We start from the raw sequence: 15,808 nt of genomic DNA, 5'->3' as shown, positions 1-15,808 counted from the left end.
AATGCGAAGAAATATTAAAAACTATCTCAAAAATAGAAGTTATTTCAAAAATAGAAGTTAAAAATAGAATATTTCACTATGGAAGAGCCAGAATGTAGTTCAACAGTTACTTTACTTCATTGTGTCGTAGTCAGGCAGTATTCCATCCCTTTGAATCTTATCCCAGGCTACACCTACCGCGCCAGCCGTTACTCTCCATCCAATGAGCTGAAAATCGGGTGATCAGTGAATGAAAGCCAATACCCTCAAGGTCAAAATAACACAAAATATGCACAAAACAAAGTCGGGAACTATACATTTGAAAAAAAAGGAAACGTACCGCTGTAAGACTTGTATCATTGTAAGCGGATAAAAGGCCAACGTTGAGAATCTGGAATTACGGTGATTGGAAAGCTTATGGTAGTAAGTCAGTTACAGCTATGTACACCTACGATTTTAAAGAAAAACTAATGACAACAAACACACTTACTTGGTTTTTTCTCCGTCTATATATGAATGATTCTTTGAAGATAAATCAAAATAAGTAATAATCAGTGAAAAAGACAGGAAAGATCTTTGGATAGTCAAAAGGAGGAGGAAATAAGACAAGAAATAGTAATTTTTTTCTTGCAAAATATCTCGTGAACTCAACGATCAGTCACTGATCGACGCTGTGTCGATATTAGTGTGATTATTAGTTTTTAAAAAGGTTTTTTTTCTGAGCGGAAAAAAATTTCTTTAAAAAGTGAGGCATTCGTGTTGACCCAGTCGAGAGCAAAGTTACTTTTCTCCCTTCCAGTTCTTCTGTCTAGTCCGGTCAAATATGACCTGACGTGTGGTGCATTTGCGTAATTTGTTGCGGTCGCGATGGAGCTAATATCACCTCTAATCAGCTGCGGAGTTGTGCGAATCCTTCACAGCATAACCAATCTCAAGCGCCTACGCAACTGCACCACAAATCAAGTTGTTTTGATCTGACTATATAGTCGAGTCAAAATGATATCAAAGACGGCGTAGATGGTGGTTGGAATCGGCGTGGGATCATCGCGAACTCCCGAGATAGCTGGTGCTAGTAGAGGTCCTCTGGCGATAGTAACCTCGTTACACTTAGTAAGTTCGACTTTTTACATTTGATTTCCCACAAAAGTAAACAAATTTACCTTTGATTGGCTTGTCACGATAATATGAACAAGAAGGGCGATGGAACACAACATGATATCCAAGAACAGTCAACAAGAGTGACGTCGCCTCGCATTTTGTCATGTAGGACTTCGGTTAGTTGATTGTTTGAAACCTGTAAATAAGGTTGCTAATAGAACATCATGGTTTCAAATGTCATCCGTTTCAAAGATTAGATTGGTTGCCGCAAGAAATAACTTACAGATTAAAGTGATTCTGAAGTCAATTAAAACATTTGGAATTCAGCAAATGTATGCTGTAAAAATTCATCCAATACAGTATCGGAACTTGACTGTTAAAAAAAGGGCGTCTTCGACTGAATGTTGGAGAACCCGTTGATAAATAATGGATGTATCTTCAAAGTTTTCCAAAAGAAATGTTAAAGAGTCTAGGAGGGAACGCGTTTTTGTGAATCTGCTGGATCGTAAGCTATTATGTGAATAAATTTCGAGCATGTACTAGTGACTACAAAAGAACACAATTAGCTACAATGTCTGGTAAAAACTGCCTGTTTCTAGCGCAACTGCAATGAGTGTAAACGCTAACAATACGCTTTTTATCGAGTGACGAGATCTATGGCACATCGTGTATTCCTTTTCTCAAAGGATTTCTGTATTTTTCAACTGCGAATGGTGGACAGAAAGCAAAATAACAACTATGTTACAAAATTAATATCTTTAGGAACTTGAGAGTCTTCTTTCTATCTTTCGCTTCCACTCTTTTCAGAAAAGAAGTAGAGGAGTTTTAGAATTGCAGTAGGTAATTGTTGTAGTGAGCTGAATGGATCTGCCGTTCACTTTTTTCAGAAGTCAGTTTAAAAAATTATTTTATGGATAAAAATGGCAATTTTTATTCAGAAAATATTCTTTTAAACTGATTTCTGAAAGTTTTAAGTTGCCTTCTACAAATATTTCGTGGAAATTTGCTTATAAGGATCTGATGTGATTCAGGTTCGGCACATTCCAATGAAGAATGTTCGAACGAAAAGAACTTCAGCATCAATTCCTCCCCGATGCTTCTCTAAAGCTTTTGGAATGTGAGAAAAGATTATTCATCATCACATATGTAGTTTGTTTAAAATGTTTCTAGCAAACATTTTAAACAAACTACATGTGGTGATAAATGATAAACAACGTTTTATCTAAAATGTCTTTCAAATGAAGTTATTTCTACCAGGTTACGTATCCTCACGAATATAGCGATTGAAACAAAAGCAACATTTACAGAAAAACTTGGAAAAAAAGAAAAGAAAAAAAAAAGAAAAAAAGCATAAGTGTTACCATAGAAGAGAAAAAGCTCATAAACTACCGTTAGCTTTTTCATACGAACAATTAACAACACCAAATAGATAATATAACATGCACAAATAAATAACAACAGAACTTTTGTTTACACACAAATAAATATCAACAAAACTTTTGTTACAGTTCATCTTTGCAAAACGTCTTTGGAAAATGGAAAATCCTGTCAGAAATTCTACAGTTGCTTTTAAAAAAACAATTAAATTAAACAGAATTAAACAATAAGAAAGCACTTCAAAGCTGGAAACAAGAAACTCGAAGATGAGCCTCGCTCTGGTCGACGGACTGCAATATCGTTCGACGGACTGAAGAATCTGGCGGAGCAGCATCCATATGAAGGTATGCGGTATTTTACTGCGAGTCTTGGCTGTTCGTTGTCCACCGTGAGCAATGGACTGAGATCTCTCGGAATGGTGAAAAAGCTCGGTCAGTGACTCCCAGATTCATTGAGCGACGGCAACCGCCAAAGACATCTGCATTCAGCTGCTCTTCAGAAGCCGCAGATTCGACTGGCTGGACGCCATTGTCATTGGAGATGAAAAATGGGTCCTCTACATCAACCCCACCTACAAACGTGCGTGGTGCGCTGGCGATGAAATGCCGGATCCTTTCGTGAAAGGTGAAATCCATGAGAAGAAGGTCATGCTGAGCGTCTGGTGGGGAGTTCATGGAATATACCGTTTCGAGCTGCTGCCGGACAACACGACAGTTGCTGCCTAGGTCTGCTGCGCTCAACTGCAGAGAAAGGCCGACAAGATCCGCAAGGAGCACCCGAAGCTCGACAACGTTCTCTTCCGATCGCTTCAAAATTACCCGGAAGAGAAGCGCTACGATGATCGTGACCACCTCGAAAATGACCTTCGGGCTTTCTTCGCCTCCAAGTCGCCGGAATTCTACTCCAAAGGAATCCGTGATCTTGTGAGACGTTGGCAGAAGGTTGTCGTTGTTGATAGAAATCATCATCGTCGAATAATAAAATGTTATTAAAAAGTTGTGTTGTTTTGAAATTTTGCAGTATTTCGGCACATACTTTCCGAACACCCTAATATATAGTATGATCATGATTGGGCCATATTACATTGCGTGTGCGTCCATAATGTGTTGTTGCATGCTTCCTCTCAGGTCAGTAGGTCAGTATGCAGTAGTGCACACCCAGTCGACTCCAGGATTCAGTAAAGCTAGCCGACGTGTCAGGTCGGTGTTTTCCCCTCCCAGACAGGTCCGAAACCAATTTATCTATCACGGAACCATGAAAGGTTAGGTAAGCACCAGGGCAGCTCCAAACCATCGATGGATGGTGCAGTCACAGCGAGACCTTATAGTGATAGCGCTACACCTGCGCAAGTTATAGGTGAAAATTCACTGTATTTATTGTAAATTCATTTGTGGAATACGCATGACACATCCTAGTTTCAGTCATATTTTGTTGTTTTTTATAGTTCCGTAAGTTTCATTGTTGTTACTAGTGACGTATTTGCCATTAACAGGCTTATCTTTGACATCATTGGCTTACATAGCAGCTAGACAAAAAGGACACGTGGATGCGGCATTATGAAGTGAGAAATGAAATTTGATTTTGATGAATGCTGTAGTTCAGGTATGGCAAATTCTCTTCAGTTGGTGGCATCTACCAATGGTGAAAAAACAAACTGAGCCGGAGACTCATCTTCATTTCAAGTACAATCGTAAGCAATTTAGGAAAAATAAAGTTGAAGGAGAAGGAACTGCATTATTTCGCAGTTCTCGGAACACGAACAAAACACAAAGTATCAGATCTTAAATTGAACCGTATAATTTTTTGAAAAATACGGAACTGCTGTTGGAACTATACTGTCCAGCTGAAAATTTCATTTCATGGGTTCGTTTGTAATATACTTTTGAGGGTCTTTGTCGCTCAGATCCCTACTGTAGATTCATGGGAACGCAGCGCTGCGCGGCCACCATGTGTTTTCGATAGGATCGAATAAAGTCGAGCTGCAATGCGAATGCCATACTCGTGGACGTTGTTAGAACTTAGTTGCAATTGTCAATGTTTGCAGCAGATATCCACTAATTTCTTTCTGAGAACGAAACTGGGCTTGGATTTCTTGCAGGGTTAAACTCGAATTCCATTTTTGAAGTATGCATACTGCGCTTTGCTGAGTCTTTATTTCAGAAGGGCTTTACAACAGACGGAGAATGAGGATTAGTCAGCTGCAATCCTTAAAGAGTGTTTGGAATTCTACCTTCGAAAAAAAATTTTAGAACTGCTGTTTTTAGTAGGCTGTGCTTAGAAGCAGCATTTTCTTATATGTTTCGTACTAAGATCTTCAAGGTGACTCTGTTTAATGACCCTACTACCTTGGTTGACGAAAAAAAGGTTCTACCAGTCATTATGGAGATAAACGGGCAGTAGATATGGATTTTATTTTTTTAAGTTTGTTTTTGAAAAATTCACCCTGGCTGAACAGATTTCAGTTCTAGAACAAGTTTGCCAGGCCATAATTTCCTATTAACAATTTTTTTCCCAATGGGAGTAAGTTTTGAGACTTCTTAACTTTATTTTTATCCCAATCCATAAATCTGCATCAATGAGAGAAAGCGGATTTTATTGAATTAATTGATTTCCAAGTGGTGTTCTTTGCAAATCCGGATTGAAAATGCACATCCATTCGCAATCATTAACAATGTGGAAATTCCGAGCTTTTACAGAACCCTGTGCATTCCTTGCAGATAATTGGTGGAGTTTTACCCGGCATCATTGATAGAAACTATTCTTCCCGTTCAAACAACCCATACGGCTAGTAACGCGGTGACAACTTGTTATGGAGAATTTAAAATTTGAGTGGGTAACTGGTTGCGCTAAATTTTGAATCGATCAAATCACTAACAGATTGTTCTGCGGTTCATACAAGTTCTTGTCAGTTCACTTCTCAATACTTCACACAATTCTTCGTTTGTGCGGTAGAATCAAGCACACTATTATATTTTTACACAGACCACAGTATTTCTTTAAAAACATTGAGACATCACACGAATTTTTTGTCAACTGACTCATTGTACTTGATTATCTCGCAAATAGTGCGATTCTTTCAATGGCGCTTTACCCCCTATTATTATGAATTTCTGAAATAATTCGTTTTTTTGAAATAATAATTAATTTCTGGAATGATAAATTTCTGAAATATTTACGAATAAAAGGGAATAGCTACAAAGAAGCACGCATGGATGATGCAAAATCGTCTTTTTTTAAGTGGCCTGATTTAGACATGAGTGTTACTCTCCTGGGGCCGCGTATACGAGTCTGATTGCTACCTGCACGTGGTGGCCCTGCTTTAACTAAACGCAATCAGGCGTTCAAAAAGGTAAACTGCCTGAAGGGAGCAAGGAATCTTTGGCAACAACCATTCGTTTCGTCACGCTGAACTGCCGAACACTATCGAGTGAACTCCAACAAGCCGCTCTATCCAGACTTCTACGATATCTCTGTGTGCCTTTTGCTGTACTGCAGGAGACACGCATGAGAGATCGGCCCGACATCAGCATCGAAAATTACACCATATACTGCGGCGATGCTGATGAGAACAAAGTAGGTGGCTGCGCGATAGCTGTGAGGAACGATTACAAGAACCTGGTGGAGCCTAATTCGGCTCAACGTCGTCTAGATGCGCCTTTTTGCGACTGCGGGATCGAGGAGGACGTAAACTCTGGACCGTAAGTGCTCACGCACCTACGGAAACCGCTGAGGACAACAGTAAGGACGCCTTCTATGATGAACTCAATGCGTCGATGTCTAAAATACCAAGCCAGCGGGTGGTCATTGTCGGAATCGACGCAAATGCGAGGATGGGACTCGAACTGCAATCCGATGTGCTAGGAAAATGGTACTATGCAGCGGAGCGCACGTCGGACAACGGTGACCGTCTGGTCGACTTGTGCGAACAGACGGGCCTTATCATTGCTTCCACGTTTAAGAGGAATCATCGACGCCATCAGCTCACGAGGCAGAGGTCAACCCTTTTAACGCCTGAAGAGCAGCGCAAGCAAAAGATGAGGACTCTTAAGCTTCAGCTCGACTACGTTCTGGCGAGGAACGTTCCTCAGTCAGATGTCCGAAAATCTAGAGCTGTTTGGGACGTCGCGTTCGACTCTGACAACCGTCCAGTTCTTCTCAGCTTCAAGATACGGTTCCACAAGAGAAATAGAGGAATTCCTCTTCAACCGAAAATCGACATGGCAGGTCTGAAAGATGATGAATGCAGAACAAAATTCCGCCAACGTGTGTCTATTCATGTTGGAGTACGGGCCAAGAAGAAGCTTCGCGATGCGGATTCCTTCACAAAGTGCATCCAGGACGCTGCAAGGGAAACGCTCCCGGTTCTATTGCCGCGGAAGAAGTTTGCCTTTGCATTTGCGGAAACAAAATCCACATACAATACTGTATGTGTCGCACAGCGCTGATGACTTCAACCAGGAAAAGCGTCTTAGAAGGAATCTGCGTCGTCAACTGCAAAAAGACCGCGATAACGAGTGGACGTCAAGATCGATGGAGTTCGAGAAGGCGTGGGAGGACAGAAACCCGCGGAAAGCCTATGCTCTACTAAAAGAGTATAGCGGCAAAATGAAAAGATGTTCCCCTGTCCTCAACACTGCCAATGGGGTAGCTGTCGGTGAAGCAACCCTTCCAATTTGGAAGGAACACTTCAAGCCCTTGCTGAACCGGCTAGCACCGTTAACTCCTGAACTCGAACACGTTCATAGACCGACATATGCGGTTAACGAGGAGCCACCGACCGAGTCGAAAGTCCTGGTCTGTATTCAAAAAATGAAGAATGGAAAACCTGGCGGAGACGACGGGATTAGCGCAGAAATGCTAAAATATCTTCCTCCGTCTGGGATTCATGAGGTGACAAAGATCATCCGTTCAATATGGATAGACAAAAGGATACCTGATTCGTGGAGACACGCTATCATAATTCCCCTCCACAAGAAGTTATCCGTCACGGACCCCAGGAATTATCGAGGAATCTCTTTGCTGCGTGCTATGTACAAGGTACTGGAGCGCATTATCCTGGACCCACTCATTAAACATCGTGAAGAAACAACGCGCGACGAGCAAGCTGGCTTTCGTCCTGGCCGATATACGATTGACCAGGTGTTCATCGTCAGGAGAGTGATCGAAATCTGGCAGCGGTATTCGAAGCCAATGCAAGTAGCGTTTCTGGACTTCGAAGCCGCGTTCGACTCTCCTCACCGAGGCCGTCTTCTCAACGCGCTCCGCGCCGATGGAGTACCAGGAAAGTTCGTTCGCTTGCTTGATGACATGAATCAACGAACAACTGCTGCAGTTCGAACACCAGCAGGATGTACAACACCGTTTGAAGTGGTAACTGGAGTAAGACAAGGGGCAGTGGCAGGACCTTTCCTGTTCAATTTCGCAATCGACGACATTATGCGAAGAACAGTCGACCAGTGTCCTGCCGACATTGTCTTAGCACCATCAGGGTGCCCCTTGACTGACCTCGAGTACGCCGATGATGTCGTTATATTTGCGGAAAGCAGTACGGAACTTCAACATGTTGTCAACCTTGTGTCGAAGCTGGCTTCAGCCTGTGGACTACGCCGACGCCCTGATAAATGCAAGCAGATGTGGATCTCTTCGAGACCACGAACGGGAATCAGGATGGACGGACAACCGATAGAACTCGTCGATGAGTTCTGTTACCTAGGCTGTACGCTGAAGAACAATTTGCAGCTACAAGAGAGATGTTCAGCTAAGATGCGCTAAAGCCACTTCTGCATTTAACTCCTTAACGAAATGCCTGTGGTCGACCCCCATCACCAACGAAGTCAAGCTGCGAGTCTACCTATCCGCAATTCGCCCCATCATGATGTACAGATCGAAGACTTGGGCAGCACCATCAACGGTTATGGAGAGGCTTGACTGTACGGAACGAAAGCTGCTTAGACGGTTACTTGGCTACTTTTGGCCTGCCACAATGAAGATCTCTACGCAGAAATTGATGTGGTATACCGGCGGATGACACGTGGAAAACATCAACATCTTGCACCGCCATCGAAAGTGGCTAAAGTAAATCGTCTTCGTTTCTTTGGTCATATATTAAGGAGACTGGCAGATCGTCTTGTTCAACGAGTTCTTAAAAGTTCGTCGGGTTTGAGCTGGAAGAAGCCACCTGGCCGAAAACGGATGTTCTGGGCTGAGGCGGTGAAAGAGGACCTGAGGACACTCGGCGTGGATAGGCAGTTCAGGCGAGACGTAAGGTTTCGCAGAATATGGAATAGCGACGAATGGATTGATTCTGTGCAAGCTCTCGCAGAAGATCGAGAAGGTTGGGCAGAGCTGTGTTCAAAGCACACCTCGGCGAAGAGGCGGGTAATCGCGTCAGGCGATGACATCAGCCCGCCGAGTAAGTCAATTAAGTCATTACTCGCCTGGTGCATTACTACAATATTACTAATCAATGTGTGGATAATTGCAGTCAGAACCCTCTTGTCGACGTGAAGGAAACATAATTGTTCATGTAACATAGGAGAAACATCTGCATTCTGCAGAGTTTCATATGGCATCCTCTTCAGAAAAATTTATAGGAGTAATTTGTCGAAATGGTAGAAAGAAATCGTACCGGGCAAGAAAGTACTAAAATGCCAATTAACCATAGTGGTTAAGTATTGAGGTACCAAAGTCTCGCTGTTATTTTCGCACTTCCACAGCATTCACTCACTAGTTTTGGTAGGGTTTTAATGTGTTTGTATGTGTTCATCTTGACCCAATTTATAGAACAGAACGACGCTGTGGTCTTCTGTCATTCCCTTTGATTTCTGCTCAATATCCTCATAGTTGAAAGTCTACCATGGATTCGAAAGCCCATGGTATGTCGCAGAAGTTGTCAAAGTTCAGAAGTCTATTAGTTTCCTTGATAAATTCTCAATTTTCTCATGAAATATCGAAAAAGAGTCATATTAAAAGTCTAACATGAAAACAATAGCTTAAATGATTTGATTATTCTGTTGGCGCGGACACGGCTTCCTTCAATTTCCTCGAGTCCGCTTCTTTATCTCCAATCTCTTTTTATCTCTTTTCGATGAAATCAAATAGATCACCACACGAGAACATCCACTGCCTTCTTCAGTAGCAAATGTATTTTTCAAGATCGGTGCTATGTATGTTTTCACACAAGTTTCCTTGAAGTTGTGGAAAAATGTTCCTCGATATTGAGCACGGTTCAGCATCGCTTCACCCATCCATCTAAGAAGAATATGAGGTGAATAACTAACATCGAATCACACAGTAGCAAGTGCAAGAAATGATTACATCTGAAACTGCATACAGATGATCCGCACTGTATTTCGCAGATAACTCCATCAAAGATCTAATGATGAAGGTAACGTTTTTAAATTTTGGCCATGATGTGAAACGTTTTTGAATTTGCATCACTAGACAAGCAACAATTGCACAGAGAATTATTCAGAAAATACGCATGGCAGCACCAGAGGTTCTGTGGGTGCCAAGAGAAAAAAGAAACAGTTCTGACAATTTCTGAAAATGGCACAGCCTCATATGCAATTTGCTCTCCTCGTAAACCTGGTTGTCGTCTGCTCGTCGGGTCAACGTCGGGTCAAAATTACCTCGCCTTAGACGAAGTTATAAGTTATATATCACTAGGCAAGAGCTTTTGAATCAGCAAGTCCTAGGATAAATCAAACTAGCTAAGAACTGGAAAAAATCTTTCTCATTTCTATTAACTGTCACAACTGCACTGAGAGAGGCACTAGTTGACCTTTAAGGCAATATATGTTTTTGTTTTCACTGAAAGATGCAGATGTATTTGTGCCTGTCGTGTTCATGAACGTAGTTGCAATCGACCGATACCCTAGGGCCCAACTAAAAAGATGTTTTTGTTAGAAAACACCTTAACGCTGTAAGATGCTCTTCTCACATTAGGAATGTGTTTCTCCCATAATTTTAAAGCTGCTTGAGTAGTCTCCTCGACTGTGGAGTTGCCGTGACTGAAGTAAAATTATAGATAAGCAGGCTCCACTTGAGAATGGCAAGAATGAATTGGATATTAAGAGAAGTTAATTTTGTTTCAGAAATTAAGGGGAATCCACCATTAGGCATGAGAAAACGGAAGTCCTTCGCTGGGTCATCCAGTACCAATCCTCCAACTAATTCCAGTCTGCAGTCGTATTTCTTAAAAGGGAAATTTTACTATGTTACCAATTAAATTGAAGTTGCACAATCATATTTCGTAGATGGGAAAGGGAATTTTCCAAACATTCGACATTTTTACAAAGCGCTCGTTTTTTGAACTTTCGACTACAAACAACTTCAGTTGTGGTGTGGGGTTTCGTCGTACGCCTAACCCTAAGGAGCTTTCTGTGGGTAAGGAATTATTCGTTGATTTCGAAAACTCTGAATTGTAATCGATTTGAGAGGCTCGTTAACCTTTTGAAAGAGCCTGCCCGCCGCTACTAATTCTAACCATCTGAAATCCGGGTCTTCATGTCGGAACAGTGAAGAACCATGCCGCTACAACAATTATTGGCTTGTTAGTGTATTGTATTTAACAGTATATTGTAGTGTAGAGAATGAAACAGTTGGTTAAAAATCACCTCGCCTTAGACGACGTTGCGTAAGCGGCGGCACTCGAAGCGACGCGACCGAGTTCAAGATGAGACCATCGCTAGCTTCGCTCGGACTGCAGCGGTGAGCGACTCTAGTCAGAGTCCTTCCCAATCACTCCGTCTCCGAAATGCTTTTCTTCTTCTTTTCCCTTTTTTTTTCTTAAAAAAAAAAAATTTATTTTTTTTTTTTTTTTTTTTTTTTTTTTTTTTTTTTTTTTTTTTTTTTTTTTTTTTTTTTTTTTTTTTTTTTTTTTTTTTTTTTTTTTTTTTTTTTTTTTTTTTTTTTTTTTATATATTTATTTTTTTTTGTTTTGGTTTTTTGTTTTTTTTTTTTTTGTTTTTTTGGGTGTGGGGGTTTTTTTTTTTTTTTTTTTTTTTTTGTTTGTTGTTTTTTATTTTTTTTTGTTTTTTGTTTTAATACCAGGAATTTTTGGTTTTTTTGGTGTTTTTTTGTTTTTTTTTTTTTTTTTTTTTTTTCTTTTTTTTCTTTTGGTTGGGTTGGTGGTGTTGGGGGTGGTAAGTTGAGAGAGGTTGGGGTTGGGGGGGTGTTTTGGGTGGGAGGGTTTGTTTGTGAGTTATAAATTTTAAAAATTTTTTTTTTTTTTTTTTTAATTGTTAATTAAATTTAAAATAAAAAAAATTTTATTTTAAAAATTTCTTTTGGAAGGGGTGGGGGGGGTCTTTTTTTTTTTTTTTTGGTGGGGGGGGGGGGGGGGGGGGGGGGGGGGTTTGTTTTTGGTTTTTGGTTTTTTTTTTTTTTTTTTTCTTCTCTCCCCCCTCTCCTCCCTCCCCCCCCCGCCCCCCCCCCCCCGTCGGGGGGGGGGGGGGGGGGGGGGGGGGGGGGGATAAATTTTATGTTTGTGTGGGTTTTCACTTTTTTTGTCCCGGGCCAAACCCAAAAAAAACAAATGGGGATTGTTTATAATTTTTAATTTTTAAAGCGAAAAAAATCTCTCTGTGGCGGCCCTTTTTTCCCTTTTTTGGGGGGGGGGGGGGTTTATTAAGGGGACAGGGGGGAAAAGGGGGGGGGAAGGACAGATGAATGAACGTACACTCGTCATTCGTGGAGAACAGGTTCCATCGCGAAATGTAGGCGGTGTTGGTTCTGTTGTGCACCCATCTGTCGTCCATCTTGTCGATTCTCAGAAGATCCTGTCTCCTCATCTGGCCATTCTTCGCCTATGCCCTCTGCGCCAAAAACCCCTCAATATCACCAGCTGCTATTCAGCAACTGATGAATACGAATTGGACGCGTTTTACGAGGATCTGGAGGAAGTAATCCGCAACGAGAAGTTTTCCTACAAATTCGTTGTCAGAGACTTCAACGCAAAACTAGGAAAGGCCACAGAAGAGGAACACAGGATTGGAAGATTTGGACTACGGGACCGGAATGTAAATGGCAATCGTCTCGCCGGGCGGTTGTCTGCCGCTCGCCTCTTTCATGGGGACTCTCTTTTCATGAAAAAAGATCATCGTCGGTGGACATAGGAATCGCCCAATGGCGCGACTCGGCGCGAGATCGACCACATACTCGCCAACCGGAGGTGGTGTCTACTTGACATCTCAGTAGTACCATCCTTTTGTAGTGGTTCTGATCATCGTCTCCTTCGTGCGAAAATACGCTTAGCCACACGATGGAAAAGAATATCTGCTATCGGAAACGAAGGAGAAAAGAAGTCGTCACCACGGATTCTCCCTTAAGAAATACGAGTCGCTATCAAGAGCATGAAACCTGGCACAGCCCTCGGAACTGATTTTACATCAGCAGACTTTCTTCGGGCTGGTGGGCATCCGCTTTATATAATCTTAGCAGCGCACATGACATCCAACCTTCAGAAATAAAGGAACCCAGACCAGTAGAAGACTTCGCGAACCGTTCTTATTCATAAGAAAGGCGACCGAGAGGACCTTTGGAACTACCGTCCGATATGCTTGCTGAGCGTGTAATACAAAGTATTCACCAAGATCATCCTCACGCGCATATCTGGATGAAGCCCAGCCTCAAGAACAAGCTGGATTTCGCCGGGGACCGTGTCGGGGGTCATAGAGATTTGCCGGGACTGCCCCTTGTTTTAACCTTCGTCGACTATAAGAAATCCTTCGACAGCGTAGAAGCGAATGCAATACTGTCAGCGCTGGTCGATGAAGGTGTGGACGCTTCGTATGTGAGGACATTAGTCAATTGTTACGATCAATGCACGAAGATACAGCTTTTTCACCGCTCCGTCACCATAACAATTGGAAAGGGGGTACGACAAGGCTATACTATATCGCCGAAGCTGTTCACGGCTGCAGTGCAATGGATAATGAAACCACTTTCCTGGGAAGAAAGGGGCATACATGTTAGTTGAAGATTTCTCTCGAACCTTCGTTTCGCTGACGACATCGTTCTCTTTTTGAGCAGTACCAATGAAGCAGAAGCGATGCTCAACGAATTGAGCAAAGCAGGGAAGAAAATAGGACTGCGAATAAACAGAGAGAAGACACAGTTCATGAAGAACGCCTACTGCGAAGACGGAGGACTTCAACTTTAAGGCTCCCAAATCGTGGAAACTTTGTCATACGTATACCTCAGACGTTCTATGAACATGGAAAACGACTTGAAGGAAGAACTGATTAGAAGAATGAGAACCGCATGGGCAGCATTCGTAGCCGTCAGGGAAGCTACAGACCAGCTGACGGACAAAGATCTTCGTGCCCATGTGTTCGACTCGACAGTTCCTCCAGCGCTCTGTTACGTAGCGAAGACGTGGGCAGACACCACTGCCACGTCTAGGAAACTATTTACTACCCACAGAGACCCCCTTGAGAGATGCATTCTAAAGTTTAACCGGCGCACACAACACCTAGTCGGTCTTCGCAGCTCCGACTTAAGAGGAATGTTCTGTCTTCGCGTCCCAGCGGGATGTGTATCGAAAGCAAAAAATAAATGGGCCGGTCACATCATGATAAGAATCGACGATAGATGAAAAAAGAACGCTAGAGTGAATCCCAAAAGATGCTAAACGTCCTCGAGGAAGACCGCCAACGAGATGGGGTGGCGTGTTCGCTACACGGGTGGACCAGGTGAGAGCTCAGCTGGATACGGCTCAAGGACCTCGCCAACGTCACTCACGAAGTTTGAGAACATCTTAGATGACAATGGCGAGGGAACGAAACGAGTGGAAGAGATACTGGGGCCCGCACGTCCAGTGAAGACGGACCATCTAAGCATCTAAGCTAAGCTAAGCATTCGTATACGGGATAGTAGATTATGGAGAGGGGTGTGATTCCGTCCATTTCTTCCTAATTGCTTTAAAAAACGAAAAGAACATGAGGTGCGGCACATGGCTGGCGCGCTCCAACCAAGCTCCTTGTAGAAAATAGTGCGCCAGAACGCTCGAAGGGCCGCTTTGTATGGCAATTAGGAAGAAATGAACGGAATAACCTTCCTCCCCATAATCTATGACCCCGTATACGAATACTCCACCGGAAATCCGTACCACTCCAGATTCGTGGGGTGATGCCTTTAAAGCTGTAGATGTCTCTTGCTCCGAATAGGACAAAAAGTAGAGTTAGCTGAAGTTCCACACACTTACGATATCGGGTGATTGAGTTGCGTACTGCGAGATTCCAGTATAAAGTTCATCTTTTATGCTACTATCATTCAAGGCGTATTTGTCCACTCCAACCATACCAAACCACTCCAGCTTGGAGCATTCGGGGGCTTTATTCAAACTGGTCTCCGAAAAAGAGACTGATAGAACGAGAAATTCCTAAACCTCTCTTGATAAATGAAGAACTGCGACGTTTAAATGGGAACGAAAAATAGTGTTCGATGGAACATTTGTGGGCTCCTGCAAATAGTAGTAAAGTAAAATAAAACGATGTGCCATGTTCGATGAGACCCAAGCAAATGAAATACATAAAAGTACACATATAATGGATCTAATAAACGAAATTGAGAAAAGAGCGAGTGTAATTTAAATGTACAGTAACCATGGTTCCTTAAACTTGCGTAGAAATGTTACGCACACAATTTCTCTACTATCTTATCCTGAATAAGATTTTCTACTCCTCATGATATGATATGATGATGTGAGGCAAAATCTTCAGATCGTGCTATCTGAAAAAAAACTTTCTTTCAAATTTTCTGGATTAATGTGAATTTCATAGTGCAAAAAACTGTTAGCAGACTTTTATTTCGTTCTATCTTTAAAGCAAAATGAAGGAAGACTAAGCAATTAAGATACATTGGAGAAAAAAATAGATTTTCTTCAAGGTTCAAATTTTTTAAATATAAATACTCTTCACTGAGCGCTTCTGACAGATCGAAGTGAGTATCCGAAATATGGTTACAATAATTCTTGCTACTAACACCAGTTGGAATGCTCGATAATATATTTTCTATCACAGTAAAAAGTCGGTTTTTTTAATTTCGAAAAACTTCTTATGAATTGCGATTTGATCTTAGATTTCTAGATAAAAGGACTAAATCATTGATTTTGCCTCTGGATTAACAACGACAAAATGCAAAAGTGCTGCAGAAGAAGAAGTATAAGAGTTTTGATCTGGGGAAGGTAGCAAAAGGAACATAGAAAGATTTGCTGGAGACAGACAACCTATAAGATGTATATGAACCAGGAATCGCAGTCAACGAATACACCATTATTGTCCACAGAGGGTGACCTGTGAAGTGAAGCAATTCCAACCGTCTAGTAGCAAGTGAAATGCTTGGAAATGTT

General features: G+C 41.9%; 8 protein-coding genes across 9 annotated transcripts; 7 read left to right on the top strand and 1 right to left on the bottom strand.

Moving 5' to 3' along the window:
- Nucleotides 1-2,810: 2,810 nt before the first annotated feature.
- On the bottom strand, nt 2,811-3,422 carry RB195_013621 (uncharacterized protein; the record flags this gene model as incomplete). The annotated part of the gene is made up of 1 exon (XM_064203530.1): nt 2,811-3,422. One exon carries the CDS (start codon nt 3,420-3,422, stop codon nt 2,811-2,813), a length of 612 nt encoding a protein of 203 aa, XP_064059411.1.
- Nucleotides 3,423-6,010: 2,588 nt separating this feature from the next.
- Nucleotides 6,011-8,226, top strand: RB195_013619 (uncharacterized protein; the record flags this gene model as incomplete). Its single annotated transcript, XM_064203528.1, has 3 exons — nt 6,011-6,027; nt 6,104-6,835; nt 6,894-8,226. The coding sequence occupies 3 exons, from the start codon at nt 6,011-6,013 to the stop codon at nt 8,224-8,226; spliced, it is 2,082 nt and encodes a 693-aa protein (XP_064059408.1).
- Nucleotides 6,228-6,899, top strand: RB195_013620 (uncharacterized protein; the record flags this gene model as incomplete). Its single annotated transcript, XM_064203529.1, has 1 exon — nt 6,228-6,899. The coding sequence occupies one exon, from the start codon at nt 6,228-6,230 to the stop codon at nt 6,897-6,899; it is 672 nt and encodes a 223-aa protein (XP_064059410.1).
- Nucleotides 6,985-8,226, top strand: RB195_013618 (uncharacterized protein; the record flags this gene model as incomplete). Its single annotated transcript, XM_064203527.1, has 1 exon — nt 6,985-8,226. The coding sequence occupies one exon, from the start codon at nt 6,985-6,987 to the stop codon at nt 8,224-8,226; it is 1,242 nt and encodes a 413-aa protein (XP_064059409.1).
- Nucleotides 8,227-8,478: 252 nt separating this feature from the next.
- On the top strand, nt 8,479-12,572 carry RB195_013617 (uncharacterized protein; the record flags this gene model as incomplete). 2 transcript variants are annotated; one of them, XM_064203525.1, is made up of 2 exons in its annotated part: nt 8,479-8,866; nt 12,313-12,572. In XM_064203525.1, 2 exons carry the CDS (start codon nt 8,479-8,481, stop codon nt 12,570-12,572), a joined length of 648 nt encoding a protein of 215 aa, XP_064059405.1. The 2 variants fall into 2 exon arrangements, with proteins under 2 accessions (XP_064059405.1, XP_064059407.1); XM_064203526.1 differs by lacking the exon at nt 12,313-12,572 and having other exon boundaries at nt 8,479-8,961.
- On the top strand, nt 12,123-12,572 carry RB195_013616 (uncharacterized protein; the record flags this gene model as incomplete). The annotated part of the gene is made up of 1 exon (XM_064203524.1): nt 12,123-12,572. One exon carries the CDS (start codon nt 12,123-12,125, stop codon nt 12,570-12,572), a length of 450 nt encoding a protein of 149 aa, XP_064059406.1.
- A 440-nt stretch (nt 12,573-13,012) lies between these two features.
- Nucleotides 13,013-13,618, top strand: RB195_013615 (uncharacterized protein; the record flags this gene model as incomplete). The annotated part of the gene is made up of 2 exons (XM_064203523.1): nt 13,013-13,245; nt 13,438-13,618. 2 exons carry the CDS (start codon nt 13,013-13,015, stop codon nt 13,616-13,618), a joined length of 414 nt encoding a protein of 137 aa, XP_064059404.1.
- A 54-nt stretch (nt 13,619-13,672) lies between these two features.
- RB195_013614 (uncharacterized protein) lies at nt 13,673-14,053 on the top strand (the record flags this gene model as incomplete). The annotated part of the gene is made up of 1 exon (XM_064203522.1): nt 13,673-14,053. One exon carries the CDS (start codon nt 13,673-13,675, stop codon nt 14,051-14,053), a length of 381 nt encoding a protein of 126 aa, XP_064059403.1.
- Nucleotides 14,054-15,808: the final 1,755 nt, after the last annotated feature.

The sequence above is a fragment of the Necator americanus genome, chromosome V, assembly GCF_031761385.1.
Source record: "Necator americanus strain Aroian chromosome V, whole genome shotgun sequence".
In the NCBI taxonomy this organism is placed as follows: domain Eukaryota; kingdom Metazoa; phylum Nematoda; class Chromadorea; order Rhabditida; family Ancylostomatidae; genus Necator; species Necator americanus.
The sequence above is the reverse complement of the archived record's forward strand: the minus strand, read 5'-3'. Positions and strand labels throughout refer to the sequence as shown.